At 44.2% G+C, this 23,311-nt stretch overlaps 1 protein-coding gene across 9 annotated transcripts in view; it reads left to right on the forward strand.

Annotated features, from left to right (window-relative positions):
* Positions 1 to 23,311, forward strand: part of tfeb (transcription factor EB) — a 42,402-nt gene that overhangs the window by 1,733 nt on the left and 17,358 nt on the right. For 3 of the 9 annotated variants that reach the window (XM_088640489.1, XM_088640497.1, XM_088640493.1), the window contains exons 2-3: positions 12,504 to 12,604; positions 21,393 to 21,652. In XM_088640489.1, the coding sequence (XP_088496615.1) occupies positions 21,458 to 21,652 (195 nt within the window). In that variant the 5' untranslated portion in view covers positions 12,504 to 12,604; positions 21,393 to 21,457. Of the gene's footprint in view, positions 1 to 4,703; positions 5,030 to 9,844; positions 10,002 to 12,503; positions 12,605 to 15,654; positions 15,906 to 18,947; positions 19,096 to 21,392; positions 21,653 to 23,311 lie in introns of those variants that run through there. The other 6 variants (XM_088640494.1, XM_088640490.1, XM_088640492.1 and 3 more) reach the window with 6 other exon arrangements.

The following is a 23,311-nucleotide window of genomic DNA, read 5'->3' on the forward strand; positions in this document are numbered from 1 at the left end:
TATTTTTTTTCCTGCCGATTATTTGTTGCTTCACGACTCGTGCAGGTCTGGCTGTGTTGTTTGGTACATCAGGAGTGTCTGAGAAGAGAAAGGAACGTACAAGACGCAAACGTCAGCGGTTCTGTTGACTTGCTAAATATTTTGGTGTGTGGCAAAGGTAACATGACGAAATTGTAAAAGGTTGCTCTGAGGTGGATCAATCCTGAATCAATCTGTTATCCAGGTAATGCTCCTTCCGAAAAGTGTTACAGTCTTACTTAGGTCTTAGTATGAGTTTATGAAAACTTGTGGGGGAAGAACATGTATAATATCAAAGTGGTTATAAATGGGAACAGGCCATTCAGCTGACGAAGCCATTTTGGTAGTAGATAATTGATCTCCTCCAGCTGTAAAGTATTGACTTCAATAACGTACATTAGCTGGGCTTGTTCCATACTCCCACAACCCTTTGGGTAAAGAAGCTTGAAAGAATCCTGGTATCGGCTTTATATTACATTGCAGTAGTCTCTGGAGACCTTTTTGTACTGACAAACAGGCTTGGCACGACAGCTTTCACATCTCCTGTTGGTCTGCTCAGATGAAACGTTGAAACAGGATGTGCAGAGGCTTGTCTGGTAATGGCAAGGAGCTCCACCACACGCCGGCAGGGGCAAACCAGCTCCACCACGCATTTCTTACAGGAGCAGCTACCGTGACCTCTAAACTTCATGCGCTCTAAGAGGCGGTCTGCCCTCGCGCCTTTGTCAGAAAAACAAAATCAGAGCTTTCATTCAGAAAGATTAGGATTTTGTTCCTGTTAAGTTTGGCAATCTCGTGGAGCAAATCTAAATAAGAAATATGATGTGCATGATACAGCACTTATTGTTTATGTGAAGTACATACCGTATGATACAGTAGGTTACAAATGAGAGGAGGTCTCTGAGTTCACCCAGAGCCCACTGAGCTCAGCTTAGTAGCTAATTGGTTTGAGAATTCTGTTATATCCAGCTGTTCCTCACCAAAAGCATTGGCCTTCGGCCTTGACGGCATGTCTGGGCAGCTTGTTCCAAACTCCCACTGCCCTTCATGTAAAGTAGTACCTCTTGTCCTGACTGGAAGATCTCATAAAGCTGTGTCCTGAGAGAAGCCAGGGTGTGGGCCTCCACACTACGACTGGGCAGGCTGTTCCACACCCCCACCACCCTTGGCGTAAAGAAATGCCTGCTGTTTTCAGTTTTAAATGCCAACTTCCCCACGTTAGTGTGGATGGAATTGGCTTGAGCAGTGCGAGTCATGTGCGTAATATTTTGTAATGCTGAATCATCCTGCTCCGCCTTGACAACCCTTCACTGACATCCCCTTGTAAGCAGGCGCACACTCGTGAGTTTTGACTTCTGTCATTCCTCGACTTCATATCGCCAAAATCAGTGTGGCGCTTCAGGCAAATCAAGCTCAGTGAAAGGACATGCTGTAGGACTACAGCTAGGAAAGCCTTATCTCCTCTCTGAACGTTCTCTGACAGACACATGTGGAGTCCAGACATAGCTGTCGCTATTGTAATCTGTTTCTCGCTGTCATGCAGCGCGGCCCAGTAATGCGGGCTTTGTGGTGCTGGGTGAGGATGCTGGCAGGGTAGCCTGAAGCCCTTGCCCTGCGGAGAGCACCTGCAGCAACAGACATGAGGCAGTCTAGGAAAGGACAATCCCTTGGAACAGCTCCCCACCCCAGTAAAAACTCCCACCACCCTCTTCGGGATTAGTGTTGTGTTGTTTTGTGAAAAAACAACCAAAAATGGAGTTGATTGTAATTGGAACACCACCTATTCAAAAAGTGAGAAAACAGTGCATCCCTTTCTTATTAAAGAAAGAAGTTTATTCCTGGTGCTGTAGTTGCATTAATGCATTGTCATTGATGGTTCATATGAATTAGGTTATTTCTATTAATATATTTGATGCTTTGACCCAAAGCAACATTCTTTGTACCCATCTATGCAGCTGGACATGTTGTTTTTCCAGGCACAACGAGGTGCTTTACTTAAAGGGTTATACCGCAGCACCAAGGCTAGGATTTGAACCCACAGGCTTTCAATTATCGAACCTGAACCCTTAACCCCAGTTCCACACAAAAAGGAACGGTCCCACTAATAAAACTGATCATTATACTAAAACTGTTTATTTTAATGCTGTTTTGAAAAATGTGAGATGAATTTAGTCTTCATAATTTATCTGTGGGTGATCTTGCAGAGCAATTGAATGATCTTATTATTTGTTAATGTGTGTGTAAATACAGTTAGTTACACATGAAGCCATGTGTTTTTGTCAATGGATCAGTGCGGTCCTACTCGGGAGAAAGGCCTGAACTGTTCTCCCTCAGCCTGTCAGTAAAATGCACAGGAAGTCTTGTGTATTGAATCACGTTGGCCCATCAGAAGTAATGCAATTTATTTGTTTGTTGCATCTGCTTTATCCTGTATTTCAGTTATTAATAAGAGAACGTCACAGTGTTTTCTAAGACATTCGGTGAGAGACGGATAATTGTTGAAGTCTGGTTGTGGGGTCAGGGTTCTTTCTGTAGAAAAAACTCCTCGGGTGTGCGAGGTTGAATTCCTCCAGAGTGATCCAGAACCTAGACATTGGCCAATCCACCATCTTAGCATGGCAGGTCTTAGGGTTGCAGGTGGTTGTGTGAGTTGAAGCTAGGGCTGGGCGATATGGCCAAAAACATTATCAAGATAAAAATGTTCATATCAGTCGATATCGATAATTATCACGATAAATGTCAAATCATTATTTCTTTCAAGTTTAAAGGCAGATTTTTTCTCTTGAGTGAAAGTTGAAGAAACCAGACAGTTAATTGGTAAATTAAACAACTTTTTATTTTAAGAACAAATCAAACACTTGCCAAACAGCAGAAACATTAAACAAATCTGTTAGCTGCCCGGTCTGCAACACACACGCGCACTCGCGGAGTATTTTGTGCGCATGCGCATATCATGTGCAAAGCATAAACATATATCGAACATTAATCGAACTTATGTTAAAATTATAGCGAGGAAAATTATATCGCGATAATTATCGTTATCGAATTATCGCCCAGCTCTAGTTGTAGCTGACAAAGACGAGGAGGTCTTCTGGACCATCTTGATCATTTGGTTGCTAGTAGTTTATCAATCCAGCTGTTTCCTGAAGGATCCTAGGGAATTTGCATCCACAGTGTGGATGGTTTGCTTCTATCAGACACCTGCAGCCCTTTGTGTAAAGAAGTGCCTTTTTAGTTTCAGTGTTGAATGCACCTTTACACTTATGTTCTCAGCTCGGTCTTTCACAACTTGTCCTACTGCTGATTTTATCAGTACCTGTCAGAGTTTTAAATACATGCATTGAGTCTCCTTTGTTTAAGGCAGAAGAGAGTGGTGTGCTCTTTTAATCCGTCTGAGCCTGACATTCTTTTCAGAACTGGAATTAAACTGCTCCCCGTGCCTTGAATGGAATCTGGGGCGACAATGTCCTTTATGTAACATGGTCAAAACAACCGGGCGCCCAAACAAGTATCCCGATATTTTTAATCTTGTAATCATACTCCTCCTACTGCGCCTCCGCAAACAGACAAGGAGAGGTGATAGTGCATGAATGCCTGCTAACTGGCACAGCAGGGAACATCACAGCAGGGAGCTGTGGCATTACCCTCCTTAACATAAGATTCAGCTGTACTGTAACCTTGTGAAAGACTGGTACAGTAACCAGTTCTGTCTTGGTTTTCCATGCTTATACCCATTCACTTACCTTCCTTAGCCTAGCTGCCCTCATCTGACTTTCTAATGCATTTCTACATATTTTACTCTGAGTTTACCTTAGCATACCACATGAAGCTCACATAAGCTTGTGTAACTAAGCTTACTGCCAGTCCAGCGGGTTGCAACACAATTTGTACCACTCTCACCATGGAGTTTGTTAGTGCCATGTCCTGAAGTAGTCTCTGAAAGGCGACTGCTCTGCCACCTGTGACACTGCGTCGAGCTGATATCGATGTCGTTTTCGTCTCCGTTTTCATTTGCTTGTGAACACAAGCACGACTGGAGCTTTGCCCCAAGTGGGTCATATACAAATCCGTTTCCCAAGTTTACAAGGGGAGAAAGATCCTGGTGCAAGGATAAGCTTGAACAGACTGTCAGTTTGGTTTTCTGAATATTTTGAGTTGTTAGCTTGTTGTTCATGCTAAGAAAGTCACAGAAATTAGTATTTAAAATCCATTTGACAGTCAACTCTATTAGATGCAGTGTCTTTACAGCTATCATCCTTTAACTGACCTGTGACTTTTTATAACCAATAGCACTCATTCAACTGTTAATGGTTTCTTTTGCGACATAAAAATATGACAGTTGTGATTCAATTCTAGTACTGTCTTGACATATTAATTTATTCTTTGTAAATACATAGTTTAAAGAGAATAATGTCATACAGTATGTGTGTCACAATTCTGCTTTAAGGTCATGAGCATCCACTGTGTTCCACACAACATCAGGATAATTTTACTCAATCACATTTATAATTGAAAATGTGCCTGTATGTACTGTACTACTGTGTGTATTATTTTGTGTGTAGAATAGTAAAGATTGCAGTGTAAATGCTACTTCCATTGAAGCTGAAGTGAACTGTAATTGCAGCTTAAGGCACTGCTTTTGTTGTAAGTTTGAATCGAAATTTATCTCAGGTGTGATCTATGCCTGTGTGAAGTATATCTGGGCAGCCCGCAGTGGGATGGGTTCTGCTTAATGAGTCTGTCAGACATGTGGCAGAGCCATCAAGCTCATTACCCTTGTAACAGGGAGCGAATCGCCTGGGCAGATTCGAATTTGTTTGAGTAAACAGACATGTTTGGCTACACCTTAGCAAAGCACAGAGGAGTTCAAATCAACAGCTGCTGGGAGCTGCTGAGCTGCTGTTGAAGTCTGCCCAGGTATGGGCAAGACAAACAGTGACAGAGGAATGGGACTTTTCACAAGCCTCCATTTTCCAAGTCATCCTGTTTTTCCTTTGCCGACGTAAATACTGTAAGTAGCTGTTTGTGCTGTTGACTGGTTATCATAGTATTTTTTTCTGTTTTACCGGGTTTGCTGTGCCATGCATTTATTATATCTGTTTTGTGTGTTTTGCTATCCCTTTGTGTACTGTACCATGCTTGTCCTTGGATTTCACTCCGCATGAGTACACTCCCCTCTGCTTTTACCTTGCTTTACCACAGTAAACATTTCTTGGGACAGTCCCCTTGACTTCTGTCCTCAATGGAGGAGCTGGGTTTTCTTCTGGATTGAGTAAAATATCCCACCCATGCGCGTGTGTTGGTCACTGTTCTGCAGGGCTGTGGGACACTGTTATTATGGTTCCAGACAATGCATAAAAAGTCAATTAAACTGGAGTATTGTTATAGGTTTTATAAAAGAAAAAAAGTGACAAATACACACTTTTCACTTTTTCAACTTTAAATAATGTAATTTAAAATACCTATTTGCTACTGAGAATAATGCTCTGGTAGTTTTGCAAATGAGTAACGCCATTGTGTGCCTGAGCATTGAGCTGACATTAGGAGTTCTTTTTTCTCTTGACCAATACAGGATACATGATTTACTGTAGCTTCCTCGTTTTGTCTGGCTTCATGTTACTGGATGACTTCCCCTTGTGTGTGCCCTCCCTAAAGGTATAGAATCCCTTTGAAATGTCTCACATGCCACAGCTCTGGAGCACAACACAAAGAATTTACTCTGAAACTAAACTCTGCTTAACCTGCTACTTGAAATTCAACACTTGTGTTGTTGTAAACAGGCAGGCCGAAAATCATTTTCTTCAGTGCTGCAAAATACCACAATATCCTGGTCTTAAACTCAGTAAGTGACCCTAATATTTGCTAATATATATGTGAGTTCTTACTCTCCGCAGCTGGCAGGCTGCCAGAGAGCCATTGGATTGATCAGCACTAACTGAAAGCACTTGGATATATGCTTTTAAAAACCCACCTCCCTTTGTCACAATTATGTGCACAGTGTGGCAAACAGAAAAAAATTAGGTGTTAAAATATTTTTGCAAGCCTGTTTAAATGAATCGCAAAATTGTTTTTTTAATACAAAAAAATGTGTCCTGTGTTTTTTTAAAAGTATGCATTGGTGTTGAATGGCCTTAAAAAGAGCTATAGTTCCCTATTTCCCTTGTTATGGGAACATGTTATATTTTTTATATTATAATCTTTTATATTTTCGAAATATATTAACTTCACACACAGTTGAGTTGAACTCTTCAGGAATTTAAGGGAATTTAATGGTGGTGAGTTTGGTGCTTGCGCTTGCCTTGTGAATTGTCACAGCAGCTGTGACTTGCGCTGGCACACAGCACTGGCCTGCTCTGAAGAAGCTAATGACTTCTGCAAGCACCTCAAAGTAAAGTCAAATAGATCACTGTGTGTTTTAGGACAATTGCTATTTCGTAATATCTGAAAGCGACCCTTCTCTGTTTAACGTGGCACCGTGGCCCCAAGCACATCCCACCCATCGCTTGCAGGCAAGCAGAGTTTATTTTCTAGTCTGGCTGTCTGCACATCGGGTTCTGCAGAGCCACAGTCGAGCAGGCTTCATCACTGCAGGTATCACTTATTGGCCAACATGCAGAGATCTGGAAAACATGTCATCACCTTATAATTAATCAACATAGTGGTCCAATTAACTCACTCAGAGGGTACTGTGATGAGTAATCTCAGCATCCTCTGGTGTTCAGCTGAAATGAACAGCAGAGGATATTGTGGTTCTGCATGAGCAGCATTGCATGTTTCTCTTCTGGACAAACTGCTGCCGATATCCAGATGCTCTTATTTTTCAGGCCAGAACTGGCCCGTGCAATCCATGTCTTGCTGCTTGTCTCCATCCTTGAAGCGTCCCAGACCCCTGCCTACAGCCACGACCGTGTCCGCATGCCAGCTGGGTCAAGGGCTTGCGTGCTCATCATACTTTAAATAGCTCTCTGCAAGAGTCCTGTGTCCACGGGACAGGAGGCGTCGCTCGCGCAGAAGGGCCAGGAATCCAGGGCCCGTATCGCAGGTCCTCACCCCTCAGATTCGCCACGCTCCGTCGCAAGTGCATCTGATTTTCCACGTCACCCGACAGGCTCTGTCGCACTGCTGCCCACCCTCGTGCTCTTATTTGGAAGGATTAGAAGAGAAATAAAAATGCCGTCCTGCTGGTTCTGCTCTTGACATACCCCTCCCACAACGATATTTTTTTTTTCGACCAAAAAAGAAAAGTTTTGTTCGTGGAAGCTGCTGCATGATCATGTGAAACAGGAAGTGACCCAGGCAGTTGACACCCAGCACAGAGGGCTGGGACTTTTTGTATGTTTTCAGGTTGTTTTGTGTTTTCTGTCCTTGCAGCGCGAGGAGCTCTGATCCGAGACCGATTTCAGATTTCACTTCTCACCTCGCACTGCTGCGGGGCTTGCGATGTAATTGTGTTCCCAGCTGTACCCCTCAGAGACGAGGCCTTTTGTGAGACATTTCACCAGTGAAAACAGCGGGCTCTCCGAAAGAGAAAACGTCTCTGGATGGATGAATGTGAGCCTTGCGTTATAAAGAAGTGGTTTCTTCACTTTGGCCCATCCAACACAAGAGGGAATACAGAGGCAGCTGTTATTGATCAATTCATAATTCATTGCAACAACAACAACAGTAATAAGAATAATGACGCTTTTTTGTATTTTAAGTACTTTTAGGAACTCTGTGGCCTTTCCAAAAAACAGATTTCCTAAAAAGATTTAAAAACTCACCGTACTTTGACCTGAGAAAACCAATAAAAACAATAAGGGGTACATTAAAAGGGATAGTAAAAAATAAGTGTCTTGCAGTGCTTTCCAGAGTCAGAGCTGCTTTACAAGAGAAGGCTCTGTAGCCCATTGTGTGGAGCCTGGTCTAAGATTTGATGAGAAGTCCTGTGTCAGCAGATCACAGATCACACGCTGGACTGTACTTGTGCAGATAAGCTGGAGCTGGACCATTCAGTGCCTTGTATTGCCTTAAAATCACCTGTTTCACAGAGAACCAGTGCAGCTCACACAGAACAGGAGTTATCTGCTCAGGGAGAGAGGATGTACTTTAGTAGGACGGGACGTGCAGAATTGTGGACTTACTGCAGCCTGCAGCAGAAACCCCAGGAAGCCAGGAATTAATTGCCCACTAGACCTCCCTGGCATGACTTGTTCACCAAACCTCTGGGTATATTCTGAAATAAAGTTACTTCCTGTTGGAGTCATGTGAGACTTTTATTTGTCAAGCTGTTTCCCACTTTCACCAACAGCCCAGAGAAGGTCTATCATTTTCTTCTGGACGGGCAGTGTGTGTGTTGTTGCTATGGAACAGAAGCTTCGAAAAATACTCTAGTACAGTCATTCAGGCTAATGATATTTAATCAAATCTTGATCCCATCTAGAAATGACCTCTTTTAAACTTGTTGCTGCTGAATGGAAACCACCTTCATGCGTTGAATTTCCCAGGAAGGGTTGAATTTTTAATCCAACGAGAGCCTAGGTTTTCAGATGCTGTATAATTCATCACAGGGTTGTTGTCCCACAAAGAGACAAGTGATTCAAGAAGGTCTCTTTTGAGGAACAGCATGCATATCTCATTAAGGCGAGCAGGTTTTCTGGAAGACATATCCAGTCAGCAGACAGTAAACAGTGGTGCATTAATCTTACTGGAGCTCCTGTGCCTGCAGCGGTTAATGTCAGATTTCCTGTTAGTGTGCTAGCCTTTGGCCACCATGAGTTTCTTTACTAAAGGATAACATTGTCTGCACAATAAGGAAGAAATATTCCAGAAATTCCAAAAACAGGTGAGTAATTAGCTGCTCACTTATCCGCGGTGCAAGAGTAGCCATTGTGTGGGGGGTGATGCAGAGGGCTGACCATGGAGTTTATATTGTACATGAGCATCAGTCAGTGATTCATCCCCAGAAATGGCAGCACAGTATCTTACTTCATGCACAGCTGTGAAAAAAAGTACCCAAGGGGACACATGGAAGTTACTTTAGGAAGAGGTATGTAGGACTGAAAATAGGAGGCTTCTTTCTTACTGTACAAGTTGTGACTTGGGTGTCTCTTGGGAATAAGCTGTTCCACCACAGTATTGTAGCTGATTCAGTGTGGTACTTTCAGAAACGGTTGCTAACATTCGAATCGCTGAGGTTCGGCTCAGTAAGCCTCCACTCACTTATAACCAATCTTGTCTTCAGCTAGCAAGACTTTCCTGTGCTTGCTCATTACACTACACATTTAAACAAATCTGACAGCAGCCTCTCTATGACTTCTGGGTATTGATATCAGACAAAGGCTTTTTCTTGAACAGGAAAGCAGTGCCGCCGTGGTAGTTATTTTGGTATAGCACTCATTTTACGACACCTCCTCATTTCTATGCCTGTTCATGATGCCATGTAGTGGGAGGACTGCATAGTCATTAAGACAGCCTGCAGTTTAACAAAGTGCTCTACAAGAAGCAGATAAATGAAGATAAGGAAAAAAAATCACAAAGGAAAAGAGGACATGCTGCCTGCTTTTGTGTACCCTTCTGCTGCATGGTCATCTATTTCTCACAGACTCCTTGCCTGGGATTTCTGTGCCTCAGTCAGAGCTGAGAGTTTCAGGCCAGCACAGAGACAGCCCCTGCACGTACGTCCCGGTTTGCAGCAGGGCCTCGGACACTGAGAGCTCCTTGTTCCCCATAAAAGTAATGGCATTTCAGTCAATTTAGGGGAAGCGGAGGAGGGCTTGCTCAAAGCAAGAAGTAATACTGTAATTGGGAAGGATCATGACTAAGGGTTTCCCTGTGACTTTATGCGGCCCTGGGTCACGAGCAAAGGCGTTTCTTTTCAGTGTCAGACGAGGAATATAAAGGCAACGAAAGGAGTTAGAAAACATGCTCCGTTCAGGACGTAGTACTGGGATCACGAGCAAGACGTTGGCTGTGCTTTCCAGCTAGACTGTGGGTGCACCATGGTAAGGCATTGCAGTTACTCTGAGCAGTTCCACTCGGCGCTCAGTTTGACTGTCGCGTCGCAGAAACAGTAGTTCAGGCTTTTCTCTTTACTGCTCTTTCTTTGGGTCTTGTAGTTTGCGCACGCTGTGAACAGTAGACACGCTGCACAGCACGGCCGACGGATTTCAAAGCTAAATAGGCTTTTACTTTTCTCTCTCTCGTCGTTTTTTTGTTTTTGCTTGTTTGAGATATCCGAGATATTAGCTTTGGTTCAGAAGGACCGTCTTCTGTCATCCTATGTGTTGTTTTTATAAACTGAAGGCTAATATTGACACGCTCATGGAGATTCTTTTGTGCTAGGAGTGACTCAGTGGGGATGACGTGTCCCATTGTGTGTCGTTTAAAAGTCTGATAAATTCCCAAACCCATTAATTATCTATTTGTTCTACCCCTCTCTGTGTCCCTCTTTTCTTCTTTTCTGTTCTTCTTTTTTCCAGTGGCATTTTTTGTCTTCTCTGAGATGTGAGATTTAAAACCCACTGCCAGCGCAGCTCTTTCAATTTCCAGTGTTGGAGACAAAAGCATGAAGTTAAATTTGGATGTGAAGGCTCCGACTCAACTCCAGCAGTTTGTTTTAGCTGACTGGTGCATCAGATTATAGAGCACCACCCTAAGTTTCTACCATTCTTTTCAGTGAACTATTGGAATAAGAATAATATCTAACAGCCATGAGGGAAGACTTCTTGGATGTGGGGAACTAAGTTGTCACATTTCTCAAAGGCTGACATAGCCAGCACAGTGGACTTCTTCAGTGTTGACAGTGAAATATGAACCAGAAGACACAGGTGGAAACTTTGTGGAAGTGCATTAAAGCTCAGAAGAGGAGGCACTTCTTTACAGAAAGGGTTGTGGGGGTCTGGAACAAATTTTCCAGCTGCATTGTTGAAGCCGATACACTGGTTCTTTCAAGAAGCTTCTGGATGAGATCTTGGCGTCAGTAGGCTTCTGTCTACCAAACAGAGAAGACATGCCAAATGGCCTCCTCTTGTTTGTTACCCTTCTTGTGTTCTTATTGAAGGATGGTCTACCATGTGCAGTCGTTCTGTTCCTCCTTCGAGGTACTGTAAAACTGTGGCAGGCGTTAGTCGAAGCAGCAACAGCAGCATTATAACAAGGAGTGTTGGTTTGCATAACAGGTAGGGCGTTGAGTGTAATGGTTGCAAAACACCTCTTTGAGCTGCAGTCATCTGCAAGATGCACGTTGTTTTGGATCTGAGCAGAGATAAGAAGCCTGAAAACAGAATTGAAATAAAGGGTCTGATTCATGACGAACGCCCACAAGCTCATAACTATATGAATTGTGGAGATCATTATATGTCATTCTGACACAGATTTCTGCTGGTTTTAAAAGAAATACACTAATTTTTGGAACTAGTTGGAAATATACTTAATCCATAATTGACTAATACAATATCATTTCTGTGCACATTTGGAGACTTTTTGGCAGAAGACTGCCTTATCAAAGCTGGTCACAGGTGCAGCTTGTGTTGTCTGACTCTGGATTTGAACCCTCATCTTTATAGCCCAGATATGTATTCAACACAGTTTGCCATAAGCCCTGTCCCACACCACAGGGAATCTAAAGCTCTCGACAGATCTGAGGAGTAACCTCACTATAATAGCCTTATCCTATGTAATGAGACTTGCTGCACTGTTCCGTATTTTTAAATCATCTGGATTATTTCCTTGTGGTATCTACAAATTGTAAAAGTTGTGTTTTCAGGACTTCACCCCATGAATGTTTTAAACGGTGTACATGTCCGGGAAGAAAGATGTCTTTTTAATCCCCAAACCAGTTCTATGCTCTTGAGTTTTTTTCCTTCGTATACAGACCTTGTGACTTAGTTGCCTCTTTTCTTTAGTGTATTGTGAAATCCCAAACCGCAGAGAAAATTATGTTCCTTGCCGGTTTTATTCTTAAATGCTTCTGATAAGTTTTCCATATTGTCATAGCTGGAAAACATTTTTTTGTTTCGATCTTTGTTAAGATCAGATCCAAGTGGTTAAGGCTCTAACCATACGTGAGGATAATAGTGTATTTTAAATCTCTGTGAAAAAGAAAAGGAAAATGTATATTGTGTACAGTCCTGTACTCACAGAATAGGAGCAATAACCTCAATTGTGGGGGAAATTAAAGACTTTGGAGACTTTTTTTCATTTTCTCCAAGACGCACTGTAATCTTAAATTGGAAAGTATAATTTCTACAACAGCTGCAAATCAGTTTCATTTTGAAGCTGCTTCAGATATGCGCTTTTCCAGCGCAGGAATTCCTGGAGTTTCCTGACTCCTGTTCCCAGTTCGAATTTGTTGTTAGCGCTGGCAAACCAACACCTCATATCAGGACGCTCACTTGACAGTGTCAACGGAGGCAGGAACACCTTCTGGACAGTGTCCCTTGAGGACTGAGCACAGTAACTGATGGATTTATTTATTTACCATTTGCATCCTAATTCTCTTCCAGCATAATTCCATGAGTATTCCGTAAGGACCTTCCCCTCACAGAGATGTAGAGCACCGTGTGTTGAGGCACCAGGAGCACTTTCAGCGATTTCAGATAAAGAGGTAATTGTCTCGCCTTTGTTCGGACACATCCAGCTAGAGACTACTGCATTGAATGGGACGACGTTGCAGCTGTCCCATCGCTTAGTTCCAGTACTGCATAGTTGTCACTCTTGCTGAATGGTCACTGGGCGCTTGTTGCTTCTTTCGGAGCTTTCAGAGATGTACCATGTTGAGTTATGAGCTTCTCTTTTTAGAAATGGATTTTTAAATGTTTTTTTATCTTTGCAGTACAGAAAGAAAGCTTGAACGTACTCTCATAACTCCTCGTTCCATGTGAACTGACACACAAAAAGTGTAATGTATGAACATGCTTATTCATACACAGAGACCTAATAATGGTCTAGGTGGAACACTTTGAGGTTGTGTATAAAAGTATAATGCTAAAAAGTAAACTGTCCTTTTATGTATAGAAGAGGGGTCTCCAGACTTGGTCCTGGAGAGCCCCAGTCTAGCAGGTTTTGGAGGTTACCATTAAGTCACCTAATTCTGAACACTTGTATAATTTTCTCTGTGATCATTTGCAAACTGATTTGTTAAATTTTGAGATTTTTGTAAAAAATGTAGAGATTATTTGGGATTCAAATCCAAGTACTCCTCATCCATCCAGCACAGTTTACAGGTGTAGGCAAGCTCTAGGGACAGGTTTCCTCAAAGATAACTGGATGGGGTCAGCGGGGATACTGACCGGAGGCGGTCCTGTTACTGGCTCGCAGCTCCTCATGGCTCTTACCCAGCGGTGGGGTCCGGTTGGCAGCTGAGGCTCTGAGCTCCTGCTTGTGTGTGTCCCCAGCTGCTCAGGTATGAGCATGGTGTTTCTGTGCCACTGAACCCCAGCAGGGGCCGTGACCCTTAAGCTCCCTGCTTTCTCCTCCTCCTGAGTTCTGCTCAGGCCCCGGACAGGGGTTTGAGGTCCAGTTGCCTGCTTGCTCCTCGAATGGAAAATCTAAGTGTTGATACATGTAATTACATGTTAAAAATACATCCATGCACGGTCTTATGACCACGTCTTAATTTGTTTTTCAGGGTAGGAAAAAAAAACATGCTTTTTTTTTTACCAACAGATTCGATTCTTCCTGTGCTTTTTTTTAATTGTTGTTGTATTGATTTCACAACTTCCTGAGATGTCATTCTGGAAGTGTATCAGAGCTGCTGAGAGGGTTATGCAAGTGCTCATCAGCACATGACTAGAGAGGTCTCTCCATCCTATTACATTTTCCATTTTGTTACATTCAGTTTTCACCCACCTTACTATACAATACACTATCTCTTATAATTTATGTGCACTTTGTCTATAACTGTCAAACCATTCAGTATAAGTATAGCATGTGTCTGTGCGTCCGATGCTTGGACAGTATATATACACAGTATGAATGCATGGATAGAAATTTGGCCATTTTAACAGGCAGGTTCAGGTGGTTACTCATGGTCCTTTTTCTAAAGGCTGCTGAACAGAATAAGTAAACAAATGAGTTTCATGTACACTTGCTAGGTTTGCCCACTTATAAACCATAGCAAGCAGTGCGATGGGCAGTGGTTAAGATCGTCTTTACAGCTTTTCACAGATGAGGCCGAGATTAAAATTCATTTCAGGAACATGGGGCGGCCTTGTAGTAACACCGGTTAGCGGCACTGGCCCACAGACAGCTTCCTCCCCAGCCTCCTTCCGGCTTCTGTGTTCATCATTTCAGGTAAAGGAGGATTACAGTATCTAACCACAGCTGCTGAGAGTGAAGAGGTCACAGCTGCAGGGATAGGCACAGCTTTCTTCAGTTTCACATTGGTTACTTTATGCTAAAACTGTATGCAAATTCGGAGAGCGGTACTTCTGGGTAGTTTATTTAAAGTTTTGAATGTCCAAGAGCAAGCTTTTTGCATCTCGAGCTATTTATTTTCTGAGGTTATTCTCTGCTCAGAGAAGCAACACAAAACCCCTCTGTACTGACAGCATGCTAGTGCCCTCCGTTGTAATATTAAATTGTGAATACCCTGCCTGCTTTCGCTGTGAGATGGGAGGTTTAAAATATTACTGTGAAGACGGTTGCTGTACTGAATTGGAATAGCCCTGTGACGCACAGTTGGCATGTCAGATTCCCAGAAGGTGTGGATGTGTGTGTGTGTGAGGGGGGGCTCTTTGGGACTTCAGAACTTTTAGAACCAGGACCCTCAGTCATTGATGCTGGCAAAGTCCATTCCAGGAGGTCCACGGGCCTGAAGATTTTAAAGTTATCTTATAAGTGCGCGACTCATCCATCCATCCAAGACATACGTGTGGGTTAATTGTCTTCTGGGAAGATTGGCCCTGGTGTGAATGCGTGTGTATTTGTGTCTGTCTGCCCTGCCATAGACTGGCGTCCTGTCCAGGGTGTACTCTGCCTTGCACCTGTTGCTTGCTGGGATAGGCTCTGGCTTCCCCGTGCCCCTGTATTGGATAAAGCAGTTAGAAAACGGATGGATGTACAGTATATATGTTTCTATGTATAATAATCTTATTCTGAGAGTGTTAGTAACCAATTTGTACAAGGTCTACAGAATTCAGAGAAGTTCGACAGCATGTGAGGAATGAACCCTTGAGAAGCAGCACAGTTTTTCCTATAAAAAAGTTCCTATATTCTGAGCGAGAAAACTCAGTTGCTTATACTGTATAATCATGCTTCATTTTGAAAGAACAAAAAAGTCCCTCTTAAGGAAATGCTCATATTTTTCACGCAAGAGCCGTGAGCAGGTAGTCCGCTTGCAGGGCGAAGGGTCCGGGCGAAGAGGAGGTGTGTGTGCTGTCGCCACCCTGGAGAGTCTTCCGGAGTGGCTGGAGCTCTCCATGAAGCGTCCGCGATGTACAGTCGCTGCTTCCTCGGCCCGAGTCGCGGCCTGCCGCGGGAGGCAGCGGTGCGCGACAGCGAGGAAGGACCACCCCGCCGCGATGCGCTCTGCTGGGTGCAAACAGCAGAAGTGTTCCTGTCAGGGAGGGCGGGCAGCCGCGGTCCCCCCGAGAAACGCATTCCGCCCTGCTGCAGCTGGATCCGAGCAGCGCACGAACAGCCCAGGCGAGGTCCTCCTCCAAAACCAGCCACTTTGGGGCTGATTCTCAGTAGTAATTAGCTGATCCCGCTGGCGGTCTGCGAGGGCCGTGAGGGGCCTGGGGGGCTTCTCTGTTGGCGTGTTCACAGATATGAAGCAGTCAGGGAATCTGCGAGCACCCATCTACCTGAAAAAGAGTTTTCATCTTGAAAGTTAGCCTAGAAGAGCCTGGTTTTGGGGAGGAAAGGTTACGAACAGTTCTCTCGGAGGCTGTTGAAGATATTTGGTGAGCTTTTCTCTTCTCTTTTTTTTTGAATCCCTATTTAGGAAGAGGTACTGGTAATATTGACTAGATGTGCTTAGATGTTCATTCAATCTAAAAATTTTCTTGACCGCTTAAATGTTCATTCAATCTAAAACTTTTCTTGACCATTTTAGACAAAAGTTTCAGAAAGCTTAAGGAGACGAACATATATTGTTACATACAGTACACATACAGTATCTATTTCGAGCTTATTTAAGGGCCTTCATCTGAGGCTTTTCCCACTTGATAAAAGGTGCTTGCTTATGTGCGGCTGTATTGAGTTTTATGAATTGAACTAATCTGATTTGACGAGTTTCAAAACGCCGCTATCGTGCTCATACACAGATAGGCGGGAGCCAGCCTGTAGGCTGTTCTGCCACACAGGCCTGGAGGTGGCTGTTGTGGCGGATGTTGTAAGGGTTTTGAAAGCTGTGTTTTTGAAAGAAAAAGGGGAAGGGAAAGAGAAAGAGTTATTTTAAACCAAGGGCTGGCCCACAGCAGAGCAAAGGAGCGCTGGTGCAAACTGCACGGCACAGATGCCTCCAGACTCCTGGTTCCACTGGTCATGCGCTCACAAACCCCACTTCCGCAGCTCCCCGCACCCACATTTCTGAAGCAAAGGAGCACCCCGGCTGGCTTCATCTCAGTGAACGCTACAGGAAATGCCTGCGTGTTGGTTTTTTTTAAATTTTCGTCTTTGAACTTTTCTAGCACCAGAAAATACCACTTAAGACCTGGCAGGTTTTTTTTAGTACTCTATCTATACGTGGAGCATATTGATTTATTCATTTACATTTTCCCACTGTCTTTTCATGACGTCTTCAGCAAAAGCTTAAAATGTCAGTTTTCAACAAAACATCAGTTTTGTTCCAGTCATTGATTAGGCTTTGAAATAAATTCTTCATTAACATTAACTACAGTTGGTCTTTTTATGGAGGAATGATCATACAGTAATATAAGGGTTTGTTGTTTTTAAAAAGATAACTCTCCCATCTGAATCAGATTACCCATTTACTCTGGTGATGTGAATGGGATTCAGCCCTGGCCAGGAGTGAGGAAAAGTCAGTTGCACAATGGTCCCAAAACAGCTCTTGGGAAAAGTTTGGAAATGGGGGATTTCAGAGACACTGTAATTTAGAGGAAAGGCATCATATTCCTCCTTACCATCAAGCCTTCCAGGATTCTTTTGTCAACTTTCATGAATGTCCGTGGTATGCTATTCTGACCCAATCTGATTCTGCGAACTTGCCAATTCTATTATGCACACACCCAGCTTGGAAGTGTCTTAGCAGTGACCCCTGACCCCACATGGGGGAGAACGAGGAAGAGCAGACGGGCTCCTCTGGCCTGCCTGTGTGACCGAGCAGTTCATGTTACAAGCTCCACAGTGACAGCAGGGGGGTCAGCGCCCATCAGAGGAGTGGTGTGTCCCTTAGTGGCATCCCTGGTGTTATACACCTGGGAGTTACCTGTCTTTTCTTTACCTGTGCACAAAGTATGAAGTCAGAGAGTATATTTTTGGTTATGACTTTGACCTCTTACAGCACTGAAGGGTGACTTATTTTCTTGCCCAATAAGAAAACAATGACAGAACGACCTCTGTAGTTACACCGATGTGTTGCTTGGTAATAACCATTTGACCACGTTCCCAGTTCTCAGTTTGTGTGATTCCAGATTTAGCAGTGTTAGTGCTGGGTGCAAGAAGGAGTTATTCGGAATGTAGCTGTCAGTGGCTATAAAAAGATTCAGCCATCAGAGTGAGACAATGAAGTATCCACTTTAGAACTGCAGACATCTTAGCGTGAAAGGCTGCTGAAGCCTCTAATGTGTTTTGCTACTCTGAACCCTTCAACACCATTATTTTCATGGACAAGCTGTGGAATTCTGTAGTCTTTGTTTCTATAGTTATACTGCTGTGACATCACAGACTGGATACACAAAAGAAGCTCTGTGTAGTCATGTAAAGCATTAATTTTTATGCATTTGTGTGCTTCCTGTTCCAACAAATGCCTGGAATGGCAAGGAAGAGTTTTTTTCTGTTCAACTCAATGAATTGTTTGTTCTATACTGGACACATGTGTTTACTATAAAAGATTAGAGATTACAGCTAATGTACAGTATATGCTGTGCTTTAATAAGAGTTTTTAGAAACAGAAGGGAGTGAACGATTGTTAATCAGGAAAGCTCCTTTGACAGGAAGACTAATGTTTTCTCGCACACGGCTCACTGGCTCTGTCATTGACTTCAGCGATCAAATCACCCCTTGGTCAAGCTTTATAAATAAACATTTTTGCATGTCAGGGTCTTCGCTGTAAGTGGCATCACAGACATTCCACTGGAGTTGTACATTATCTATTCTAGACAGCACTGAAGTCATGATAGGGGTGGCCACCCACATAATAAGCAACACATTACGAAACTGCACGCAGAATTGCGATGTTGCATATAGATAAAGAGCACTGATTTCACTGTGTGGATTTTTCACACTGACTCTTTCTCTCATCTGGCAGTTATTTAAGAGCCTAAAAAATGAGCCTAAAACATAGTTGTTGTTTTTTTATGAAACAAAAGGTATGGCATGCTTAGGCTGATCAAAGATCCTGTGTTTTGCACTGGAATGCCACATTGTGTACCTCCAGCTGTAATTATACCATTTCGGTGGTGGCTTTGCAACTCGGTGGTGTCTACCCTTGTTGAACACTTTCTCTTGGCTATTGACACTCCCTGTGTTGCCTGTAGGCCTCATATTATCTTAACCACAGGGATGGTCATGGTAACTGCGTATTGCACACTAGAAAGATCCCAGCTGGGATCCGCAGCAGAATTGCACTCGAACTGTCTTGTTACAGGTGGGAATGGGAAAATGCAGGGTTCAGTGCTTCTGGGGTTTAACGATGTGCACTCTGGGTGAAGTGGACAGAAAACATGGTACAGAGTACCCACACTGCGAGCTCTACAAAGGAAAAAAACAACATTGGTATTGCTGCAATGTCACAGTTTGGAAATCATTTCCTTTTCTGGCAGATTTAGAGCAGATGAAGTTACAACTTCAGCCCTCCCTTCAGCTGCAGAAGTGCAGCCCCAGCTTGCTTGGCGGCAGCTCTCTCTCTCTCGTGTTTACCTGACAGGAAGTCTCCAGGAGTCACCATCCAGGGGTCAGATCAAAGCTGCGGTAAGCCAGGATTTATTCTCACAGACGTCCTGGCTTCCAGAGGCCGTTGATAAAGAGAAAAATACTGGGTGTAACAGCATTTCAAGCTCTCTGAAAAAGCTCTGCATCTGTGTGTTGACCAGGAGGGTCTTGCTTTGGGGTTTTTCGGATCACAAGTGTATTTGTCAACCAGGCACTGTTGGCTTTGGTATATTTGCCTTGCAAATGAAAAGTATCAAGCTTCAGTTAGCATTTCATAGTCTTCTTGGTTTTTTGGTGCTTTCATACCTGTACGGCTCAATTAATTAAAAAAATGAAATTCCAGTTTTCCTTGTGGCTGTCCGCAAGACTCATCACTGAGATTGGTGTGCATCTGCTGGAATGGCCATGGTTGAATCTGTTGTTATTCCCATCTGATATCTGAGGGCCAGCCATCAAGGACACAGCTGCACAGTGAGCGTGCACATCCGTGCGCTATGTGCAGTCCTGCCCAATGGCTGGCGACTCACTGTACATCCAGACAAGTGATGCAGCTGAAAACGGACACAAAAGCTCGCTGTGTGTCTGTACCCGGGCTGTGAAATGTGCTCTGTGGGCCGAAGTCCCCTTCACTGGCTTCTCAATAGGAGCTGGTCATCTCTTTGTACCTCTAGACAATAAGCTTGTTGTTGCTGTACCTATGTTACTGTTTCATTTAGGAAGGTTTGAGTCTCCTTCTCCTTTTTTAGTGTTAGGACCCCCTGTCAGCATTTGTGCCAGTGTGCCTTGGCAGCTCTCACAGAAATTAAAATGAACTATTTTGCAGCTGTGTTTTTGTGATAAACATGCAACACTGTCTCTTATAAGATAAATTTAGGGCACTGTGTTGCTTTTGTTTCTGATACTTTTATCTGGGCTGGAACTGTGCTTTGGGATATATATGCACATATCCAACTCATAAAAAAGTGGTATGTTAGAAATCTTACAGCGGCTATTTTTTTCAATAAAATCCAGAGAAAATCTGAGATTTTGCTGAAGTATGTACTTGTGTTCCATGATTTTAGACCTGTAGCAAGTGTTCCATCTATTTTCTGCACATCAGGTTCTTATTTCAAATAATATTTATCCTGCAAGTTACTTCAACTGCAGACTTTCTCCCATTCCCCAGTTAGCTTTGCAGTTCAGCTAATAATTCTATAATATTGCAGGAACAGTCCTGCAGGTTTTACTGGTAATCTCCAATTAGAAGGTGATCAAGATCTATAGAAAAAACAGGTGATCTGGTTGGTTGTCCTGATTGTTGGTTGAATGAAGTAATTGAGCAGAAGACTGAAAGGCGGGGGACCTTGTTGTTGTGTTGGTGTCATTATAAAACCAGGCTGAAGACAGACGGGCTGTTTCTCAGTGCTTTTCAGAATCAGTGTAGGTTCCTGAAGGTCTGCGTCTGGGCGAGGGGTCTCTGCTGAATTCGCCGGCTTGACCCCGTGGGGGGGGGCACTGTGCTGGTGCTCAGCCGGTGCCGCTGGAGGGGAACCCCCCGAGACACAGGGGACACACTGGGAAGGTGGGGGGATGTCCCGGCCACAGTCACGTGACAGAGCTTGAACACACAACACAACAGCGACGGGCTCGTGACCATCCCATGACTGACAGCACCACTGCTGCTGCTATTTATAACGACAGCGCTAATAACAAAACCAATAGCTGCCTTACCGTATTTGATTAGGAGAGTTTTAAATAACTTATTTCTTGCTCGTAAAAGTGGGATGGTTTTCTAACTAGTTTTCTAACTGTGCCCAGGTGTTCTGACTATCTCCTTAAGCAGCGTCAGTGCTATTTCCATATACAGTGACTGTGACTGTAGGATATTTCTAGCAATTATACTTACTATAATAGTTACTTAAAAATAGTTACTTACTATTATTGTTTTTGTATCAGTTGATGTGCTTTGTTACTTCTTTGATTGTTAAGCTCGGCAATTCTCTGGGCAAAGTGTGTCCAGAGAGTGTGGAGCAGATGGGTTTGTCCAGAGGGAGCGGATTGGAGGGGTGTGTCCAGACAGGATAGAACAAGTGATGTTCAGAGAGGGTGGGCCGGAGGGGTGTTTCCATTTTGTGGGTTGTAGGGGCGTGTCCCTGTATCCCCGGGCCACCGTCGTGTGAAGCTGCTTGAATGCAATAGTGATGCTAGTGAGGGAAATTAAGGTGCGCTGCCATGCTGGGGGAGTGAAGTGAAGACATCGAAGGATATGTAGATAGAAATGTCCACTCTTCTAGACCCCGTCTGAAGTGCACTCGGCCATTGTAACGCAATAATGTTCGTCTCTTCCTGCCTCGCAGCGACCCGCACCTGTGACCCCGCCTCCCCAGGCCTGCCGGCCCCACCGCCCCTGCCCCGCCCCGCCATGGCGTCGCGAATCGGGCTGCGCCTGCAGCTGATGAGGGACCAGCTGCAGCAGGAGGAGCAGCGGGAGAAGCAGCAACAGCAGGCCGCCGCCATGCACTACATGCAGCACCGCATGCCCCTGCCCTCCACGCCCGCCATCAACGCGCCCATGAACTTCCCGGCCCCCATGCAGGTCCCTGTGGAGGTGCTCAAGGTGAGGCCGGTGCCGGGCGCTGCTGGGATTGGCCACTTCCTGTGTGTGTGTTTGGTCACCGGTGGACATGACTGGCTCCGAGGTGGCTCCCCAGTCGCATTGGTTTTGCCTTTTTGCTATGGTTTTACCATAGTTGTGCTGCAGTCTCTTCACTCAGTCTCACTACACTGGTCCATGGCAATACCATGGTATAGTGTAGTGAACTTACCTTACAAATAAGTGTCATGGTACAACATAGTCCAGATGGTAAAGCACAGTAGGAGTCTGAAAAAATGTTAAAAGTTTTTCCACCAAAGTATGCTGTAATAAGGGGGCTGCTCTATGTTTTTAAACCAATTATTATTATTATTATTATTATTATTATTATTATTATTATTATTATTATTGTGGTTGTTGTTCTGTTTTCCTCTCACGTCTGCTTATAAGGGCTCAGCAGGGCTGGTCATTTGCTGAACTGGATCACTTTAATGCCCTTTAAAGGTCTTCAGCTCTTGATGATTTTAAGAGAACTAGAAAATTGGGTGGATGTGAGGACTGGAAGTGGGCACTTGTGTGGCACAGTGGTTAGCATTCCTTGGGGTGCTATCTGCGTGGAGTTTGTGTGTTCTTGTGGGTTTCCTTCATGTTCTCCAATTTCTTCAAACTGCCCAGAGACATACTGGTAGGTTAATTGGCTTCTGGGAAAATCGGCCCTGGTGTGAGCGTGTGCATGCTTGTGTTTGTGCCAGTGTGTGCCCTGTGATGGACTGGTGTCCTGTCCAGGGTGTACCCTGCCTTGCGCCTGCTGCTTGCTGGAAGAGGCTCTGGCTCCCCTGCGACCCAGAGTTGGATAACAGAGTTAGAAAATGGATGAATTTGACAGCGACAGTTCTTATGCTTGCTGGATATAGAGAGGGACGGATAGAGCTGCAGGTAACAACTTAAAAACCAAAACCAACAAACAAAAAAACGATGGATTTTAAGCTGCCTTGCCCTTTTTGTTTGAAGTAGTCAAGAGAACAGTAAGACCCGAGGGCTTTAACCCCAGCTGAGTTAATTGCCTGGCAGAGATCAGGCAGAGCAGTAGGGCAGAGGTAAGTAAGTAGCCCACGCTGTAAGCTTCAATTAGCCCTTCAGTGTCCATCCAGCCACGCTGAATAATCCCTCACGTGCTGCGGCTGACGTCCAGCTTAAGAAGACCTGAGAGGGGAGGTCCTGGGTAGGTTGGCACAGACCTGGACTGCGTGCACAGCACACAGCAGCCAGTAACAGGTGGAAGGCAGACAGGACTTGCTCTGGATCACACATAAACCAGACGTAATGGGGTGGAGAGGCAGCCAGGTAAGCGCTGATGTATATTAGAGGGAAATAAATAATCATGCTCCTACATACTGTAGTGTAAGAGTCAGATGCCAGAGTCAGGCATTTTGCCAGCTGCCCGGCAGCTGGAAGCAGAAGCCGAAGCCGCATGTTATCTTATCTTAATTGTGCTTGTGTGTTTGCGTTTGTGCTACCAGACAAGTCCGATAAAAATAAGAAGGAGCCTATCGCAGGATCCGTCCTGCCATCCTCTCGGCCCAGGCCGCGAGTGACTGACAGGCTGCCAGTTTCTCAGCGAAGGGGGGCTCAGAGTATCACAGAGCGCCACAGGGGAAAAAAAGATGCTCCCACAAACTCATC

Source organism: Lepisosteus platostomus, chromosome 7, assembly GCF_059453375.1.
Source record: "Lepisosteus platostomus isolate fLepPlt1 chromosome 7, fLepPlt1.hap1, whole genome shotgun sequence".
Taxonomy (NCBI): domain Eukaryota; kingdom Metazoa; phylum Chordata; class Actinopteri; order Semionotiformes; family Lepisosteidae; genus Lepisosteus; species Lepisosteus platostomus.